Consider the following 21,616-nt stretch of genomic DNA (forward strand, 5'->3'; position numbering starts at 1 on the left):
GCAACGTACATCCAGATAGAATGAACTGAATTAGAATAAACTAAATTAGAAGTCCAATAAGCTGGTTCATGGTTTGTTACAGTGAACTTTTCGGCAGTAAACAGTGATTAACTTCGAATATTCCTCCATGTACCTTGTCGACGCACGGTAACAGCAATAGCAATATGGCAGCAGCCATCTGATTATTGCCGTGTACTGTCACGCATGAGTCGGCTCAAAATACAAGTCAACAGATCCCAAATATGCAGCCCTCGCTCATTAAAAAAAAAAAAAAAAGGCCGCAATCTAAACCTAACCCGACGCTTCTTAAACACGCCTTGCAGCCTAACAGGTCAAGGAACAATGTGTGCAGCGTGGTCCTCAGTACATAATTCTTCCTAAACCCATGCTTCCTCACCTTTCAACCTTTCATTCATCGACATTCCACATTTTCGCCGTCTTCCCTCTGAGTGCTTTGGCGATGTACCACATTTCCCGTGGAGTGTTGGCATCACGGCACGCGCACTGGTCAAGTCTCAAAGCAATGGTAATGAAAGCAACAACATAACTGCAAGGCCAACTTTTTGAAGTTAACAGAGATCCATGACGATAAAACAGCATACCTTCCCATTTGCACATTTTCCACCAAATGATTAGCCCGATGAGCAGTAATGAGGACCAAAGAACTGCCAACTCTGCCAGTAGACGCATGCTTTCAGATTCCGGCGCGACTTGTGCGACTCATGCGACGCAAGCTGCACACTCCAGAAGTTGTTGATGATGATGATTACGCTTATTCCGTACCGCCAGCAGGACCACATTGGGTAAGCAGTTACGATGGCACACAGTTCAAATTACCAGTGCTGTAATGCGAATTAAATGACTTTTTATTGTTGCAAGTGGAGTTGTGTGCATTCGGAGGGTCTTGGCTCAAATTATCCAATATCTTGAATTAATAACGCTTTCATGCACAGAATTATGCACGTACAGGGTGGACCGGCACCCCCTTTTGCCCCACAAACAGCACAAACAGCTCGGCTCCACAGGTAAATTCCCCACCCCTCTCTTCTGGAGGGTCATTAAAAAAAAGCAAGACTTCTACACACCAATACACAATACACTTTGTCCCTAGTAGCCAGTCAAGAAGGAACCACTAGCCAGCGCAGACCATGACCTAAGTAAGTGGTTCATAAAAAACATGGTCCACGAATTGCAGGCGCCTAGGAGCCAAGTTCAACTCTTCCACCACGATGCTGAATGACTTTACAGACTCTCAGGGACCACGAAAACGTCCAAAAAATCTAATTTCACATGCATACACGAAAAAAAAAAAATCCCGTTCACAGTTTTATGGACATTCACTCCACACGACGCATCTCACCGCGCGTCGTGTACACAGACGACGGGCAGCAACCGCTGTCACGAGCTCGGCGTTCGATGCCTGTACTGCAGTTGGTACATCGCAGACGAACTCATGGGCACTAAGTCCAGACGAATTGTGCTGCACCCAATGTACAGTCCACTCAATCCACTCCCGCAACTCAATGCAAACTCATAATGTCTACACCAAAAATGACTCAGCGATCATCGACGCGAAAAACTGTGTCGAAGCATCGCTGTTTACTTGGAAACCAGCCAGCGATCGCAACACCTGTATTTCATTTCCTGGCCCTTTCTAGTTTATAAAAACTCTGTTATCAGTGAAAGCAGAGGCTGTGCCACTAGAATGCGGAAATCCATCAATTTGTCCTCAGTGTGCCTTTAATGCTGGATGGCATGCTGTCACGATGAAGAAAAAAAAGGGGGAAGGGGGAAAGCCCAGAAAAATGCAAGGCACATAACATTCCATTAGGAGACATTGTGGCAGGCAGCTTTATTTCTTCAAGACACTGTTTTTTTTTTCTTTTCTTTCTTTTTTTTTTTTTGTGGCCAAACAGCTCCGTCTAGCCTATGTATAGGGTACCAGACAAAGTTATGCACAACGTGCTGCTCACCGAGGGCTTTAGGAGCACATTCATTTTGCCTGGCACAGGCACAATGGTCGTGGTGGGTGCCGTCGGTCGCACCGTGGGTGTGGTGGCAGTGCTCGCACCACTTGCAGCCAGTGTCACCCGACTAGGCCCCATGGTGAGCCCCGAGACCACTGACGACGTACTGGGTGCAGGGGCGATACGCTGCGGTGACTTGCCCACGTTGATGGGGATCATGGCGACTTTGCCACCCAGCTTCATGGGAGACACCACGTACATACCCTGGGCACGACAAACACGCTGGCATGAGCTCACATCTAGTACTCCGGAGGGATTATTTCAGACACATTCAAGCAGCAAGCTTCTGAAGCACCAGCTTGACTGTCGAAGAGCCTCTACTCCTGCTCAGAAGAACTGCTGCTCGCAACATATCTCAGAAACCAGGAGAGAGAACTGTAACCAAGCTGCAGCTACGGTAATGATGTGAAGAAGTCAGTGCAAAAAAAACAAGGGACAGAAGTAAAGACACGTAAGAAATTCACCAGACATTCACATCATGCAGCACCAACTAGCCCGGCAGCATGTTCTCCTGAGCTAGGTAACATTTGACTCTCCCAATGGTTAGCAGTAACTAGCCAATAAAAAATAGGAACGGTGATAGATAGCTGACATGAAAACAATTTCTTTATTGTCTCTAAGAATGGCACACTGACACTCAAAGTAGAATGCTACTCTCATTTGCACCAGCCTCAAAGCTCTTACCTACTTAAGCCAAGACATGGCCATTTCAGACATGAGACTGCAGACTATTTTGCCACTATGGTTACTCTCAGAAAGAAAAGGCTTCACCCCTAGTACTTAGAACCACCCTGTCTCAAGAATGTTTGAGGTAAATGCACAAAATACAGTACAGATGGCAACATCAGACATTCAGAAAGCTAAGCTTGCAATGCCATAAAAGGGTGAAAATGCTGCGCTTGATGTTACACACACCAGTGTCACATGAAACTGCCGATGCTAACTGCCACACATAGCTAGCTGCTGTATGAATCGACAAAGCACTGAAGAGCTCACGATGCCTTCCACTTGACAGCCCCCCTGCCACACTAGTTTCTGCATTCAACAGATGGCTTGCACCAACGTGACACTGGCTGCCAGGCTGGTGGACGAGGAGCAAGACAGAATAACCCGTTCATCCACCTACTGCCACCTACCGCTTAGAAGCTTTGAGAAGCCAGCATGGAAGAGCCTATGCCAGCTTTATCTGCAGAAAGAGGCCACCAGCATACCTTGGGTGCAGACACAGAGGTGGTGCCGGGCGCAGCCACCCGCACCAGCTGCTGCCCAGTTGCACGCACGGGGGCCGCCCGGGTGGGGCTCGAAAGCACCAGGGTGGGTTGGGCCGCCTGGCCACCACTTCCAGCTACAGCGCCCACCAGCTGGAAGGTGGCGCCACTCACAAGCTGTCCCGCTGGCTGCAGGATCACCTTGGTCAGGCCACCGACCGATGTGGTGCCGCTGGCTCCAGAGACTGGCACACCCATCTGCAGCTGCCTGTGGGACCAGGAATGCCATCTTACAAGGCCCAAAAATCAAACAGCACACTTGGTTAGAACATTGTAAATTCAAAGTGACTGGCACATGCAGCATTCAAGGGACACATTATAGCAGTAAGACAGACTTCACAAAGGGTGGCATGAGCAGGACAGGCTATGTATATGTACTTTGTACATACTTTGTACATATATAATATGAACTTTGGTAGATCCCTTTCCCAGAAAAATGACTCAGGCTAGTTGTATACCGCTACTGAAAGTGCACAGATAAAATATTTTGTTTTGTTCATAGGCACTGTTTGCTTTTCATTCTGGCCTCACTGTACCTATAACATTCAGTACACAGCAAAAATCACACTAGATTGAAGTTATTCTGCCCATGTAGCATTTTATGCGTCAATGTTAAAGAAAAGCAGCTTTATGTAATGCAAACAGAAGGAACTGCAAGCAAGTGAAAAAGACGTACTCAGATACATTTAAACACATTTTTTTTTTTCCTGCATACAGTACGCACTCGCTATTTCCACTGCCCCTTAATATGTTCAACATGCCAAATTTATAACCGCACTCAAAGATATCAAATCAAATTGCAGTTCATTCACGATACGGCAGTAGCGGCAGCCATAGTACTTTCTGGGCACAGGCAAAGGGGTTGCAGACCTGCAACACCTAGAATGACACACAGCCCCTTCTTATAAACAGCAATGAATAAGCTGCATTCCCCCCAGATCTTTACAAGATGCAAACAAGAAAGCTTCTTAAGCTTTATGAATCTGCTGCAATAACAAGGCACTACCAGCAGCAAACAGTGCCAACTTGTAAAAAAAAAACCTTTAAAATGTGCATGTGAATACATAAGCTATAGTGGAGCTGACCACGACAGTTTTGGAGGGGGCTTTGCAGCAGGCAAAATGTCAGTTTGGTACAACTTCCTTCCAGGAGTTCCAGAAGCTTGATGCCGAGAAGCAAGATAAAGAGATGAATTGATACTCCTGAATAGGAAGATGATCCTTCATTACCAGCAGACATGCCCCAAAACGTCACAGCACACAACATGCGAAAAATAGAACTCAGAGGCAAGGACAGAAATTTCCAAGAAAATAATGCAACAAAATATTTTGGATGAGCATTATATCTACTGACAGAAACTTGAAGCCATTCTGTCCCTCCAGCTTCAATCGATGTTACTAGCTGTTAAGAGTTTTTTTCTGTTTTGAAAGACTGCCTTAATCAACTATAGGAGGCTTGCTGCATGCTGTATGGCATGCAGTTTCAACTGTGCAGGCCAGAGCAGGAGATGATAAGCTGATTAGAAATGCACAGTGCACGGCACCTTTCGCCGTACTACCTGTACATCAAAATGGCAGCCGTTGTGGCTTGAGTGCAAGCTGCAAGCTCCCTATACATTTCTGAACACCGCATTCTTCCTTAGCTGCCTACTTTAAAAGCATGGCAGCACATCACGGCCATACTTAGAGTTCAACGTTAAAGAAGTGGCCATAAACTAAGGCAAGACACAAAGTACTGAGGAAAACATTTACTGGGGCCCAAGACTGGCAATGGCAATAAGAGGCCCCGTGGGAGAGTGGTATGGACCTTTCATGGCATGATAGGCGGAGCATGTGGATGAGTGCGCTTAGTATCACGCTTGACAAGGAATCACAGGACACATGAGAGACCCGCACCCAAAATGTCAGAAACACAAGGCAGTAGACAAAACATAGCGACTGCAGTACAAGGCTCAGGAAGAGCAGGAAAGACTGGAGCGGATGGCCAATAGTGCATCAAAGCAGTAGTAATGTGAAGCCCAGAGAGCACTGGAATGCAACAGTGGAAGCCATGGGGGTTGAGCACCAGCATCATGAAGCTTGGGAAAGGCAGACCATCAAGAACTGAATACTTCAGAATAAACCAGCACTCGAGAGAGAGCACAACCAGTAGGAGGGGGAATCCACCACAGCCCTAAAGCCTGACCGGGAGTGGTATGCAAGGGAGTGAGGATAGCACCACGAGCAAGAAAGCATTCACAATGTGTCCATCTGGAATGAGTCTAGGTGGATCCCATAGGTTTTTTTTTTTTTATACTAACCCATTTGCACACACCATAGAGTGCATGCGAAGGAGATAACATCCGGTGCAATGGCAGCCACACTACCGTGGCAAAAATGCAAAATGCATGCTTATCGCATCGTGGCATCTACTAAAAGCAGATGTGAAAAGCGTGTAAAAGTGCAGTAGAACTGGATCTGTCATCCATGTCACACTCTTAACCATATCAAGGAAGTTTTGCATTAGTCTTGCCTGGCGCACAAGGCAGTAGCCTCCACCACCAGGCATATGCTGCAGCTATTGGAACTTTATTTAGGTATAGCACCGGAGCAATTTCAACGAACATATTTTCTTTGCAGCATTGTGCAGCAGGATTAGCACAACAGTGAAGACTGGTCCAACAAGGTGTAGCATTCCCAACACTGTATTAGGGCTCTTGTCTGAAACATTCTTCACTAGTCACTCGGAAGTGAAAAAAAAAAAAAATAAGGCTATAGTCTACACTGAAACTAGGTACAGAAAAAAAATTCAGACCTAGACATAGAAAATATGACTAATCAGAAAGTCTTTACAGCTTCAACTTTGACCACAAAGATGCCAACATGTGCACTCTTTCTTTTTTCAGTCAAAAGGAGCATTCAAGCTGATCATCATAATGTATTTTCTCTGCTCAATGAGCAATAAGCATAAACACAGCTGCACCAGCCATTAAATGCACCCAACAATAAACCTTTATTGCTAAGTTAAGCTTGCAATCCCATGGACAGTCATCCATTATTCAGATCATTCTTGCCTGCCCTCCACAACCTCATGTTTTCTGTTTTGCCTTTTTTTCCTTGAGTGAGATGCTCTGTATTCATATGCTTCCCCAGTACACTTCCCTGCTTGCTCTGTCACTTGTGCCTCAGAGCGTGGCTTAGCAACAGCAGCTGATCCACCAGCCCCCTATGGTTACAGCTGGTCGTAGAGAAAAATGGTCAAATCTATATTTCCAGGCACAAGCCAAGCACGTAGTAATCAAATCAGAAGGTGTTTTATCTCCCTCACTAGTAAAAACTTACTTCAACAAGTTTCGTTTGACGCAAAACTCGAGAGACCACTGTGAAGCGCACTATAAGCTTGGTGCATAAAACTTAGGCACATAAGGCACAGCACTTTCTATTTGCGATGGAACGCACTGACAAATCCGCCATTGTCTCTGCTCACAAGCATGAAAGAGCTCCACACTATCGCTGCAACTAAAAATTGGAGGGGACACATAAGCTACGCCTTAGGTCATGACGTGAGAGCGTTCATGGGTTAATGCCCATATATGCAGAATTGGTCATTCTTCACTTTACTTTCATAGATCCCTGGGAGTAATACCATTTCTGGCACAATGGTGCAATGGTTAAGTGATGCACCACTGCTTTGCGCTGGCAGGCGCTGCCACTGGTAGGACTTGTGAGACCAAAGTACCCAATTTACTCTGCCCAAGCAATCTCTCACAACACATCATTAACTGCCACCTGCCATGGTGGGCAGTTTGCTCCCAATTCAGTGGCAGGTGACCCATCTGCCACCTAGGTTGCTTCTATGGGGATTTTTCGTGGATTTTTCGCTCACGGTCCACCGGCTTTTCGGCGACATGGGCTCCTTAATGCTGTTGCGCTAAAAGGCACTCAAAACAAGGTACTAGGAGACTTCAGTGCCACCCACCTGCGCACAGTGAGCCCCGGCGGATGGATGACACGTATGTCGGCCTTCTTGGCAGAGACCCCAGGTGAGGGCTTCTGCACCACCAGGACCTGAGGCGCCTGCGCAGAGAGCCCTTTCTGTGGACTTGCCAGTTCGGCACGGATCACAATGGGGGTGCCTGGGCTGCGCTGCAGCCCACCAGCCTTGCGCACGTTCAGTTCATCTTGTATCTTGCGCAGATTTTCTAGATCACGATTGTTGAAGCGGACATAGCGCGCATCGACCCGATCTTGTACACTGGTCGGCACGGTCGATGTTGCGGCAGATGATGACGACACTGCGACAGGCGGCAATGCATCAGTAGTGACCACAGTTTCCACAGCAGCAGGCTCACTGTCCACCACAGATGAGAGAGCAGCAGCATCTGCTAGGCCTACAGCATCTGGCACCACTGTGGCACCTGGCAGACCAGCTGCACCTTGCACGCCTGTGGCGTTTGGTAGGCCTGCAGTGTCTGACAGGCCTACGGCACTTGGTACGCCTGCAGTGTCTGGTACGCCTGCAGTATCTGGTACGCCTGCAGTATCTGGTACGCCTGCAGTATCTGGTACGCCTGCAGTATCTGGTACGCCTGCAGTATCTGGTATGCCTGCAGTATCCGGCAGGCCTGCAGCATTTGGCAGGCCTGCAGTGTCACCGCCACCAGCAAGTGTTCCAGCAGCAGCATCTCTTCCCAACGCCGCAGCCACTGCCTCTGACAAAGCGGCGTCAGCAGGAGACACATTAGGAGCACTGTCTGAGGTATTCACAACAACAGTCTCAACACTCTCAGGGACATCAATGGTAACAGTGCAGAGTTCAACAGCCGAAACACCAGGAATAAGGGCGTCTGCATCAAGGCCAGTCCCCTCTTGCGCACTGCCGGTGCCTGAAGCCATCTCGACAGCTTCAGCAGGCGGCCCTGTCTGTTGTCCTTTTTCTGCTGAAAGCAATGAACCAAAAGAAGGCAGTTTACTCCACAGTGCAGCAGAGCCACATCCAGCATGATATTTGCCAAAAAAAAAAATGGATGCACAGCGCACAGCTTTATTTTCTCTCCTCTTTTATCCACTTGGTAATGCCAGCTTTCTCACTGCTTAAAACTTTTGACCATTAAAACATTGCTTTACTTCAAGCCTCAATATAATTTTGCAATTTTCACAATTTCACCTTCTCCCTGCTGCTCAAGATATGAATTTGTGAACCAGTCATGTATCTCTAACGCACTGTCACGGACAGAAAAATATGAACCATGCTTTTGCACTCCAACTGCTCCCTCGCCTTGCATAACAGGAATAGAAAGGTTTGCTGCCTTCATGTGCAGACACACAAGGGGGCATCCACTTACGTAGGTATCAAACACCCATTAATTTTCACTAGGTAGCGCGTCAGACGAATTTCAACACCGAAGCATGGTCCACATTATCCTGTCCGCGACTGTACATGCTAAAATGCTGCACTGTCACACACTGACCATACTGCAACAGAATGCACAACAAACACATCACCAAAGTTTACTTGCAAACTGGTACTAGCAAAACGAAATACCTACATCCTCTTTGAGGAACACGCACGTGACAAGAACACCGCCTTTAGTGGCAAGCAGGTGCCCCAATATATGGTTTGATTTAGTTTTATGAGGTTTAACTTCCTAAAGCGACGCAGGCTACGAGGGACGCCACAGTGGAGGACTCCGGATAATTTCAACCACTTGGGGTTCTTTAATGTGCAGCGACATCGCACAGTACACAAGCCTCTAGCATTTCACCTCCATCAAAATGCACAGCCACTGCGACGGCTACGCCCCAATAGCTACCACAAATGCTAGACAAGTGTAGTCCAAGCCTGTTCACAAGGTTTAGACAATAGCCCCACCATGCTTTCTATGAATTGCTTCAGCTGCAGGCCAAGCAGATTTCGACACTGCAGTGCTAGTCCCAAGTAGGCATTCCTCACAGCAAGAACAGATTGCAAGAAGAGGGAACAGGTCCTGAAATTTTAATTTCCAAGCATTTTGAACAGGTAGCTGGGAATTTCAAAATGTAATGTGCATACGCATATGCACCCGCTGCAGTATATGCTTTGATTCCACATGCCGCACTTTTGAAACCTTTTCAAAACTTCCCTTTTTCACAACTACTATCCCTAGAAACTTCCACGACTGGATATACATTCAATTTACAGCCAGATTTATTCCCCCAGATACAGCTTTGAAGAAATTCATTCAAGAATACAACTATAAATATGCAAAAATCACTAACCAATACAGAAAACTATTACTGTGTGGTGTGCAGCTACTTCAGTACAGAAATTTATGCCTTCACAAAAACCAACGCCAATGTTTAGCTTCACCACAGCACACCATGCCTTGTTGTTCATATGAAGCAATGTGGAGTTTTAAATACAGCTACATTTCACCAATGCAATTTCATATTAGACAAATTAGCCCTTTGTTCACTGTTTACTCGCTCTTTCGGCTAAGCTTCCTATTTTTTCTGCACTGAAGTTCTCTCTTCCTGCTACAAAGACTAATGAGGTGCAATTAAAGGCGTGCGCAATCACGTCAGTTTACAAATGTGTCAAGGTCAACAAGGGGCACAGCCAACATACAACATAACATCACTGCATCAATGATTAAACCTGAGGCCAAATTTCTGACCGTTACTGCTACTTATTGTTGCTATTACGTCCAATGGCATGACATGCTTTCATTAATCTTTCACACATTACATAGCAGAAATTTAGCGCTATTCAATACCAAAGAATACCTAAGACAAAGCAAATATACGCAAAGAAAGGCAAGCATATGAAGACATAGCCTTGATTTCTTAAGACAAAAAAAACTAATCGAAGCTGGCTAACCAGCCAGCATTAAAAAAGGCTACTGGCTGAGCCACTCATTGTTGGCCAATGATTTTCAAAAGGATACACAAATTAACTACTTCTGGATTGTGCAAGATGCAGTTACCCCTCTCCCTCTGAACCAAGTGTCCCTTGTTCATCCAAAGCATTAATTGTCCATGCTGATCCAGTGGCTACACATGCTTGTTCACTACAATCCCAAGTGAAAGGCAATCTTAATCAGGGCAGAAAAGCACCTTTCAATAAAAGAACAAAAAACACAGCACACCTTCACTCAAAACAGGGCTACGCATGGGTTGCATGTGACTTCACAGTCGTCATGATGAAGTCCAAGCATAGCTTCCCCTCAGCAGGCCGGAGCAGATGGCATTAAGCGGATTACAAAAACACGCAAATTTCCACTGTGCTTCAGGTATCAAACATGGCGCCGACTATGATGTCTATGCAACCCATGTGTACTGAAAAGCCAATCCTAAAATCCTATAAGTCAGTATGTGACAACAGAGCCAAACTCCACAAGATTTGTTCTGCAGAGCATAACATTCACCTTCCTAGCTGAATTCTTTCCTTACGAAAAAAAAAAAAAAATGTTGTTCTGACGTAATATACTGGCATTTTTATTATTTCTTGCGATGCTGCCAAGTATACACTTGTGCTACACTTATGGAAGGGCAATGTTCATAGCGTATTCATGGAAAGCAAACAAAAGTAATTGCAAGGCAGTACTTCTCTTATTCACCAGTTGGGTTTTAAATTTTACTGCAAATACTGCAACACCTGCGAATACTGCAACCATTCCAACATGGGCGATATGCGAGTGCACCTCTAGGAAGATGAACAAGCTCACTGCATGTTATTGACTTCAGGTGCACACATTAATGGTCACTATGATGCTATCAGTAATGTGTCACACTAGGTGCACTTCTCATTACAGCCCCTGCCATACAACTGATTTTGTTTTAAGGTAAAAAAGCTGCACACTACTGTATTAAATCATACGATCCCAGCGGGATGAGATACATCAGGACAACAACATATGCATGTGGTGCAATAGTTCACATTTTATGCAATAGCATGCAGGCCATACAGCTTCATTAGGGCTTAACATTTTGGATGCTACTAGTTTTTTGTACTGTCAAGCGAGTGCATTTCGAACAGATAAAGCAGGGTGCGAATAGCCTGCATCGCTATGCGTGCAAACGATCGGAAACTTGCTCGACACACATGGAGAAGGGAATTCATTCAGGCCAAGGACAAATTTACAAAAGCATAACAATCTTAGAAGCAAACACAGAGCGACCATCCGCGCTGCACAAGGCGTCGAAATTACAGTACATAAGAGAGCGCCTACAAACGTCACAAAAATAACCGCGAGCATGCAAGCTCCTGCGACAGCTAACTTGCGTCAACCACGAGTCGGCACAAACAAGCGAGGCGGCATTTTCGACACTGTACAATTTACCCGGCGACAACGACAATGACAAACGCGGCAGCTTTTCCCGAAATGTGTTGTTACCACGCGAGTGTACGCCGCGACCGCGACTAACAGAGCGGGTTAGGTGCGTCTACAGAACTAGCTGGACCGATTAAATAGTTAACCAAGGCCGCACACACAACACATACACGCTCTAAACACGGAGTAAATGCAATGTAAAAAAATATCAGGAAGTTGGTATAAAGCTCGACATCGTACCCATCTTCCTAGTTCGCGGCGACGAGAGCGCCGACGTAGCGCTGAAAACGTGAAACGAGACGGCCCCGATTCACGTTCAACCAAACGAACAAAAAAAAAAGCATCGGGCTGATATTTCCTCACACATCAAGGTAGAGGCAGAAAGTTGCAACGTAGAGTTACAGAAAACAACGGAGAAAGCGCATTCAAAAGACGCACGTCCCCACTCGGCGATTCTGTGCCGACTGCGGTAGGGGATGAGACGCGCCTTTGGCCGTGAAGAAAAAAATAATACATGTCCCCGCCGCAACGCTCATCAGTTGAATAGTATGATACAAAGCTGAACTATAACAGTTAATTTCGTGCTAAAACGGCACGAAAAACTGCAGCATGCGGCTATTTCGATGAAAAAAAACACCTAGGCCTAATACAGCGATGCCAGCTATGACCTCGGCCTAGCCTTGCCCAATTTTGCTACAGACGCAGGAAAAAGATCGGCAGAAGTGATGCCGAGAGGTCACGAAATACAGAGAAACGCCATCTGTACACGCAACCGAAAGTACAATTTTACGCAAAAGCAGAAGCAGCAAAATTTCGCACGCTAACTACAGCATACGCAAATCCGCAGCCGAATGCCACGAAGACGCAGAGCGCTAGTTATTCTTGAATGACGCGCCATTTGCAGGCTACGAAAACAGGGAAATTTGAAACTACAAAACGCGGCTAGTTATATGAACTGCAGACATTCATGGGGATTTTTCTAGCACAAACGCAATCATGACGCGTGTCAGCAATGCAGTTCGGGAGCAAATCAGAACCCCTTTATGCAAGCAAAAAGAAAGGTTCGCTTGTATTTACGCGAAAAGCAGCCCACCTCAACTCGGCGCTGTTTGGCACCCCATATGGCCACATTTAGAGGCATGATAACTGAAATGCACACCTCAACTGCATCCTCTAGAGCTAGTGCAGTCAGATGCACAAGAAACACGCCTAGTCACGAAATTATTGCGATTTACCTGAATCTTGGGAAAGCATCCTGCAAGCTTTAAAATCACGCGCCCTCCATTACCATCCCAGAATGCATCGGGCGGCTGGCTTGCTGCGCGCGCTGTGCGCGCTGCCCGCGCTGCGCGCGCTGCTGCATAGACGAAGAAGCCGATTCCGATTCCACCCACCCAAGCGACCAAACTCCGCGGATTATCTAGGGCGAAGTAGGCGGCCTTGCCTAGCCGCATAAGCTTCGAGTTTTAGAGCAGTAAATTCTAGCACTGCTAGAGACGAATTGTACAGAATATAGAGGGGCATAGCCGCAATAAAATGGGATAAATTAGTGAACGACATATCCTAAGTTGTGCAGTTGGCCGCAAAACTGCGAGGTTTTGACTTTCTTCTATATATTGCCGATTTTTGTTTGCAAGTATGACTGCGAAGTATGACAACGATTACATATGCTGAAAGGAATGAATACGGTCCGACTAGTATGACTGGTTAAGCTATGGGTTAAGCTGTCAGCACGGTATGATGTGCCACCGTATCACTTTGGCGGCGCAGCAATCGAAATAACCTGACTTGCGTCCAGCGTGCTCTGCAGAGATGCTCCAGCTGAATGATTGTATATGCAGCGACTAAATATCTGTTGACCTCCATTGCCTTATGAGCCTCCCGCCGACCAGACTGACATGTGACGGCAGTGGCCGATAATAATGTGATGTTAGCTGTGACCGCTGAGCCACACAAGAAACCCGTCCATGAAGGCAAAGTACACCGAGTGACTGGAAAATTCAGGGTCTTTTCCGCAAAAAGAAAAATAGAAAACTGCTGTGGACTGTGTTCCGCCTGCTGTACTGTAGGAGCATGCTGAACCCGATGTGCCGAAGTGGTCGGTAAGGCGCAACAATGACAATGCTACCCCCCCCCCCCCCTAAAAAAAAAAAAGCGGTATATGTTACATAAAAAAAGAAGGCGAATTCCACTTTTTTTTTTTTACAAAGAACTTCCGAGAAATACATGGTTCAAATGGGACCACCCCTACTCATCCGCCCCATTCTAAGTGCTAAATCCGCCCCTGACATGGGCCCGCGATTCAATCGTTCCGTTCTATCCTCAGCTGACTACGATTGGATAATGTAATCGCAGGCAAAGTAGCCGGCAAGCTGGCATTACTGGTTGGTCATAAAAATCTCAATAAAAAATGGTTACAACGGAAACCTGCGACGTTAAGGCATACAACTACAACGCAGCGCACACCTCTGCATCATGAGGTCAGTTAAGGTGAGTTCACTCGCAGCGCCCTCTATCCCGTCCACAGGCCCTGAAACTGGCGGCATTAGTGGTACTACTGCTAATTTGAGTCCTTGAAGGTCAGCTGTTCGGGCAAGCTCCCGGCCTGAGGGGCTGTTTTCTAGTCTGTATTTCCTGAAAGGTAACAAAGGTGAGAACACCTCGAGAACCGGAAATTCTAATGATTTTGTCTGTGTTCGTCGTTCAGCTTAAAATGCTTAACCAGAGCAAGCACTTTTTTTCGTCATTCCTGCGTTCCGCAGAATCAACCAATTTGATGGCAGTCTCCCATATTACACCAAACAACGGGGTTTTGGAGGCGTTCCGTACTAAAGGGCGAATTGAGAACTGTCATGCGGACACAGGCAGCAGGCTTCAAGGGCTACAACTAGCTACAGGTCGTTGAAACCGCAGTAGGCGCCGCAAAGATGACTTCTCGTCAAAAAGAGAGGCCGCGTACCGGCTTGGAAGCCAGCGCTTTCTGTCGAAAACAAACGCTGAAAACGCTCTTGTGAAAGAGGACCTATGCAGCTCGAGCAAACTAAACACTTCGACAGAATTGTCTGTCTGGTTGGGTTTGATAACTTGTAATAAACTGCGCGGCTTCTCCAACTACATGGCGTTTACAACACGTTGTGGCCAGCGTGAACGAGTGCCAGTTTGGAGTAATGAAAACACCATGTACTTACAACTGCCTCGCGCAAATGAACCTTTCATATTTGCGCTTGAAAATTCGTGATAATTCACTGCACATTACCACTCACTAGTGCCACACATGCAGAGAGTGTAGGGCTGAGTAATTCTATCCATGCCAGCTTTTCGCTCGTCTATTTCGTATCTATGCTCAGGAAATTCAGAAAGCATTCAAAACCACATGATCCAGGAGTACAGTTTTTTCCTACCTTAGACTCAAGCTGTCAGATCTGCAGCACACTTTGAGCTGCGGTTACCTGTAAGCGTGCGGGGTGCAGTTTCCTGGGATGGTCTCAGCCGAGTGGTTTGTTTCGACGACTGCTTTAATGCTGCAGTGTTTCATGGTACAGTCAAAAGCATGATGCCTTACACTTCTGGGGGCTTGCACCACGACGACAGATTCTACTACCTCCAGCAAGGCCGCATTGTAATACATAATGCTAGTGACACACCACTTTGAACAGCTGGGAGTAATGTTAGAGTTGCCTCCAAACAGGCGCACTGAAATGATCATTTGTGCAAACGTGCAGTGTGCAGTCAAGGTCTTGCAATGCTGACAGTTGCAGCAAGGCTTGCAGAATGCACTGCAGGCCACATTTAAAAGGAGTAATGCCTTGATGCTTCAGCCTTTGTAAATTTTGTATATTCTCCCTTTAAGAGCTCTCCTTGGTAAAAGCTCTCGTTTACATTTTAGTGACAAAGCAAAGTTGCTTTTACTGACTGCTCAGTAAGCTGAATTCGAGACCGAAATTGTTTCGGTGTTTAAAATATTTGAACGAGCCACACGAGCTTTTAAGACAACCCTTTTTTTATGTGAAAGCCAGCATTTAATTGTGGCTTTAATGTGTGTTGCATGAACAAAAATTCTGATCTACCTTTAATTTGAATGTGGAATAATCGGCTTTCAATTTGTGTGTGGATGCTAACAAAACAGACGTGTGGAGACAAGGCAGATGTAAAGTCAAGTGCCTTGCTTCTAGCAGGGTAATTGTTGGCGAACCATTGCTGGGTGCCCGCTTCTGTTATTACTCATAAATTTGCATCCTAAGCTGTTGGATGTCATTAACAGCTCTGGCAGTGTAATCTACCACTAAAATCTTTTTTATGCGCTGTTATTTTCTGCACAGTAAGACCACTATGTTTATTCTTCTATTTCTCTATTTTTGAAAGCTTGTCACATTTGGCATTTTTAGTCTGTATGATGACTTGCAAGCAACATCTGGGAAGTTTGTGTTGTTTCCACATAACTTGTGAGCCATTCCTGTTTGTACACTCAAACAAAAACATTCAACAGAGGCCTGTCTCGAGTAGGTTTGAAAACACTGTGTTCTTACGACACTATCCGCATCGTCACAGCCCTGGCCATGAGTCGAATCCAATATGGTCTCCCATACCACAATAGTGATAGCACCGCCGAGAGTAGGATCGATATCCTTATCCGTAACCTCTTTAAAACAGCTCTGGGCCTCCCCCTGTGTAACCAGTAGACTGCTTGCACTCGGGGTTCACAACACATTTGCAGAAAAACAGGAGACTGTTCTGAACTCCCAGCAGACTCGTCTCCTCACCACCTCGGCGGGAAGGGCCATCCTTTCAAGAATAGGCAACTCGCAAGCCACTAGGACCATGGCCTAGACCGGAATTCTTGCAACGCTATCCGCTCTCGCCTCTACATGGACCCTGTCCCTTGCCACATGAACCACGAGTCACAGGCCCCCCACCATAAGGCCCGTCTTCACAGCCTCCGTAAGCAATACGGCCAGGACACCTCGGCTGTGTATGTGGATGTGGCTTCCTGTGCACAGCCCCACAGATATACCTGCGCTGCTGTCAGTCATGCCAATACACCTTATCTTGGAGCGTCCTTCATGGGACCAGATCCGGCGGCCCGACACCCAACACCACAGCACCCACATTTTTATAGACTCCCAAGCTCCCTGCAGAGCCTATATGACTGGATGTGTCCCACGCATGGCTCTCTGCATTGTAGGCGGCAATCCCCAGTATGATCACGTCGTCACCTGGGTCCCAGGACATGCAGGTCTTGATGGCAATATTAGGGCAGATGCCCTGGCTCGAGATTATAGTAACCGAACGGGGCATACTCACTCTCACCCCATTTTTTAATCCACCTAGAGACCCTTCATCTAAATAGGCGTCTCTACCCCCCGCCACATAAGAAACTTTCCCCGGTGGACTCCGACCACCTAAGAAGCATCCAAACACTCACTTTCCCCAATCTCCACCACCTCTACAGCATTCACCCAACATTACACGCAGATACATGTCCCTGGTGTGGCAATATTCCCACATTCACAAACATTACATGGACATGGAAATGCCACTTAAAGCTGCCCAACGCAGCACTGGTGCAGTGGGAGGTGACGCTGGCCAACGGTACCCTGGAAGACCAGGAGGCGCTAGTCGCCATCGCCAAAGCGTCGGCAGAAGCCACTGGAGTCTTGGACTCCACCCACAATCCGCTCCGGTCTCCTTTTTTACAAATAAATGTTTATTCTTTCTCTCATACAAGAACTTGGTTGGCATTCATTTCATTTCTCACTTAAGTTCCTCTTTATGTTCAGATATCACGCTTCTGCATTGTTCAGACCTTGATTTTAGTTTTATTTATCAGTACAGCCCGCCAGTTTCTTTTGGGATAGGCACAAATTGCATTGAAGTTACCACTATTTGCAGCAGGGTTTGGCTTAACCTGCAAATACTGCATGGCTTAAGCACTTCTTGGCAGGTCTGCTGCCTAAGAGTGCTGAACTACAAGTGCAGGTTTATTGAAGTGGCTGAGCACTACGTTTAGATGTCTTGCAAGTCAGCAGTTTACATTGACAAGTGAATGACCCCCGAGGAATTCATTAATTTGCACCATCTCTGCTGGTCTTTTTTTTTTCATGACTAAAAACAAAGTGAGCTTTGCTTTGCTTCAGAAGCTTGCAAGCACTTGCTTGTGTTACTTTACGACTTACTCCGTGTACTGCAGTCTCTATATACTGCTCTTCTGTCCCGAAATGTATACTCTCACTCCTTGACACTCTCACTGACACCTCGTCAAGGACACTCTCACTGACACCTTTCAGCTTGTCACCTTTTGGAACGCCACCTTCGTCTATCACTTCTCCTGTGCAAGCTTGTAAAAGTACCGAATGTTCAATTAGGTACAAATCTTTTAAAATCAGTCCAGGAGGGAGGAGGAGGATATAGAAGAGGAAAGGCAGGGAGGTTAACCAAAATAATAATCGGTTTGCTACCCTACACGGGGGGAAGGGGTTGAGGGGATAATAAAAGAAAGAGAAAGGAGAGTAACAGGAAATTGAAGTCACTTTAAAACGTCACTGTTCATTAAAGTCACAGCCTATCGTGCAGGCCAGAAGTTCTCAAGAAGCGGAGCAGTGCCTTGCAGGCCTTCTCCGCCGACGACGGCCGCAGCCAGTGGCCGAGAATCTTCATTTCTGTGAAAGGGCGTGTATCTAGGTGCCACACGATAGGCTGTGACTTTAATGAACAGTGACGTTTTATAGTGACTTCAATTTTCTGTTACTCTCCTTTCTCTTTCTTTTTTTATCCCCTCACCCCCTTCCCCCCGTGTAGGGTAGCAAACCAATTATTATTTCGGTTAACCTCCCTGCCTTTCCTCTTCTATATCCTCCTCCTCCCTCCTGGACTGATTTTAAAAGATTTGTACCTAATTGAACATTCGGTACTTTCTCACAAAGACTGCACCTTCAGATGCAGTATTAGGGTCCATACCAGTGCTCACTTCACCAGCAAGGTACCCAATACAACTCTGAAAACTGCCTTTCATTTTGTTGTTAGCACCCATTGCTACAAGAACCCCAGGTGGTCGAAATTTCCGGAGCCCTCCACTACGGCGTCTCTCATAGCCTTAGTCGCTTTGGGACGTTAAACCCCATAAACCAACCAACCATTGCTACAACTTCCATATTATTGCACCTAAAACCTTGCAACTTTTTGTACTTGACCTGGAAACCTTTTATGTCTCAGTTGACATCAGAAGTTCAAATGCTGTGGCATAAAAAACAAATTTATTACCTTAATTGCATGCTTGTCGATTAAGGAAAACTTTTGTGCTAAAAATGTGTATGTCGTTGTTAGACAGCTAAATATCACACTGCGTCAGCATGCAGTCTGACGCAGAAGTGAAAACCAGTCACGACACCTGCGGGAGATACCTTTTTTGTGTTGCACCTCCTCATTCAACCACCATTTGTCTTGTGGGTCATGAGATCTCACCGTCACAGAACTGGCTTAGAGCCCCTGGTGCTAGGCAAACACCATAATTGAGGAAGATGGCTCTGTTTGCAGCAAAATCTACAGCCAGGCATTGGAAAGGCAGATGTCATGCTAGATTACAGATATATAACACAAATGAATGTGCTCTGAGTCAATTGTGAGTGATGGCTGCATGCTTTTACTATGCAGTGTGCTGGTTTCTGTTCCTTTTAAAATAAAGATCTTGTCATGCTCAGGGCTATGTCCTTACCTCTCACACCTTTTTAATTTGCTGTCGTAGCTGCATTTCAGCCGGTGCTGTAATCTCCCATGGCAGCTAAAGTTTCCTGCGAATCCTGAAGCGGGTAGTTATTGATGAAGTGCAGATTGTAACCCAACAGCTTGTGACAATGCTATCATGTCATCTTGCTTGAAGGCAACTTCTGTTGAGATGGTAACAATTTTATGGTAACTCGTACTCATAGATTCCCCCAAGTGAACAGTGAAAGAAAAACGTACAATGTAAAGAGCATGGCTATGTTGTCATGCTTGTTTTCTCATTGCCACGTCTGCTTGCATATGCCTCTTGCAGTATCAATTATTTTCAAACACCCAGTTAAGGAGTGTGACTTGTACGGACTCACCACGTGGAAAATGCTATGGTAATAAACAAATCGTTAATTTGCTAGTGAAGAACAGTTCGTGACAAACAAGCTTTTTTCTACCATTTTCGTTTTGTTTTCAATTTCCTTCAGTTTTGCTGACTGAGACCATCTGTAATTGTTTTCAATATAGACCTTGCTACGAGTAGGCGCGCGTCTTCGATTCCTTGTATGCTGTCCTTTTTGCGCTGTTTCTTTGTAGCTTCCCATTGTTTAGTTCCTTTAATTTGACTCTATCGAAATACGGCCACTGTAGCTGAGACCACTGTAGCTGAGACTCAATCCTGCGACTTTGCGATTAGCAGCCGAACGCCAAAGCCACGGAGACACTGCGGCGGATAATACTGCCTTGCGTATCTCGCATCAGATCGGTCGGTGTTCGCTTTCCTTAAATGAACGCGCATGTGTGCAAGCTCAGCGAACGCCGATCGAGCTGAGGTGAGATGTGCATGCATGTTCCAGCTTGTCGCAGCACGGCCGCCTTGATCACGCGCGCGCGGCGGGGCTTGCTCAACCCCGCCGCGCGCGCCGATTCAGGTGGCCGTGGTCGCATATCCTCCGCCGCAGTGGGTTTTGGAGTTCGGCTGCTGACCACAAAGTTGAGTACGAAGTCGCGGAATCGAAACACGGTTGCCATATTTCAATGTAGGGGAAACATCCGAATGCCGCGCAGTGTCACTGCGCGTTGAAATACCAGGTACCCAGGTGGTCGAAATTAATCCGAAGCCCACTACTATGGCGTCCTTCGTTGCACATGGCCAGCTTCCGAACGTTAAACACAGCGTACGCGGACGCTTCGAGATTTATTATGGTGTTCTTCCCACGTGCAGCGTCTTGAAGGTAAAGTGATCGACTACCAGCAACCTCAGCGCATTGAAGGAATCTGTTCTTTTCCTTTTTTTTTCTTTCTTCATCTGACACAGCTTTTCACGGCGGTCACGGAGGCCTAGAATGGAAAAAAACTACGCAGCGGACGCCGTTTGCGCCACAAAACAACGCTGCAGTTTTTTTTTTTTTTATCTGGTATGCTAGAGTCGAGTTTGCAATGAGTACCGGAGTACTTACCCTACCACAACCACAGCGCCTTAGGAAGTTTGTTGGCAGCTTCGCTTAATATCTGCGCAAACCTTGCTCCAAATGGTCCACCAAATGGTCCAGTGCAATTCAATGTTGGTGAGAAAATGCTACAAGCTTACAAGTTTTCCACTGAGTCTCCACGCCAAGTCCTTGTGATGCGTCTTTGCTGTTCTCTCGAACGCGCATTAATGAGGGACTGGTTCCTAAAGAGTTCGCAAAAATTCGCTTTTCTTTTGCGTTGAAATATAGTATGATATGCTCAAGATGTCGACAACACTAATTGCGAAGGCTACCCCAGCTCCGAGAAGGGATATTGGTTGCTTCGCAGTTCGCCAGATGGCGCAGCCTCTCAAATCGGCTATTCCGCTCGCAGACGATTCCCCGATTCTGGGCAGTCCAGGCAAGCTACGATGTTAATTAATCGAAAAACGCAGACTACATAAACTACCCTGTTGTCTATGCTTGAGACGAAACAGACTGGTAGTTTGTGAGGGAGAATTTTTTACAACCCAGATATAGAAATAGAACGCCCTTTATGTGCTCTCCACCAAGCGGACAAGTGAATGTTTCCGGATTTATTAAGGCGAAAGCCTTTAATGCCTCATACTGTCGTGACCAAGACGTGTTAGCAAATGTGCCCGCGTTTCGGATGCATGCCTTATATGGGCATATGCCTATCAATAGCCATGATCGATACTTAATCGGGTGCAATCGAAAGACATCTGAACATGATATAAAGGGATTTCATGATTATATCATTGTACTTAATGACTAAATGGTAATTAGTAGTAAAGAAGTGGCATGTGGGACTGTGCACTGCACCTGTACCTTAACTAACTATAATCAGTGTAGTTA

The 21,616-nt window shown here is 46.2% G+C and overlaps 1 protein-coding gene across 12 annotated transcripts in view; it reads right to left on the reverse strand.

Moving 5' to 3' along the window:
* The window catches only part of LOC149353747 (uncharacterized), a 62,111-nt gene extending 41,051 nt beyond the window's left edge, over positions 1 to 21,060 (reverse strand). Inside the window, exons 1-4 of one of the 12 annotated variants that reach the window (XM_089582764.1) lie at positions 20,881 to 21,060; positions 7,253 to 8,213; positions 3,239 to 3,524; positions 1,974 to 2,231 (exon numbers count right to left, since the gene is read on the reverse strand). In XM_089582764.1, the coding sequence (XP_089438890.1) occupies positions 1,974 to 2,231; positions 3,239 to 3,524; positions 7,253 to 8,213; positions 20,881 to 20,947 (1,572 nt within the window). In that variant the 5' untranslated portion in view covers positions 20,948 to 21,060. Of the gene's footprint in view, positions 1 to 1,973; positions 2,232 to 3,238; positions 3,525 to 7,252; positions 8,214 to 11,825; positions 12,654 to 12,820; positions 12,964 to 19,293; positions 19,360 to 20,749; positions 20,773 to 20,880 lie in introns of those variants that run through there. The other 11 variants (XM_089582772.1, XM_089582774.1, XM_089582775.1 and 8 more) reach the window with 11 other exon arrangements.
* Positions 21,061 to 21,616: the final 556 nt, after the last annotated feature.

Source organism: Amblyomma mixtum, chromosome 3 (genome assembly GCF_055824585.1).
Source record: "Amblyomma mixtum isolate Tamu chromosome 3, ASM5582458v1, whole genome shotgun sequence".
Classification (NCBI taxonomy): Eukaryota; Metazoa; Arthropoda; class Arachnida; order Ixodida; family Ixodidae; genus Amblyomma; species Amblyomma mixtum.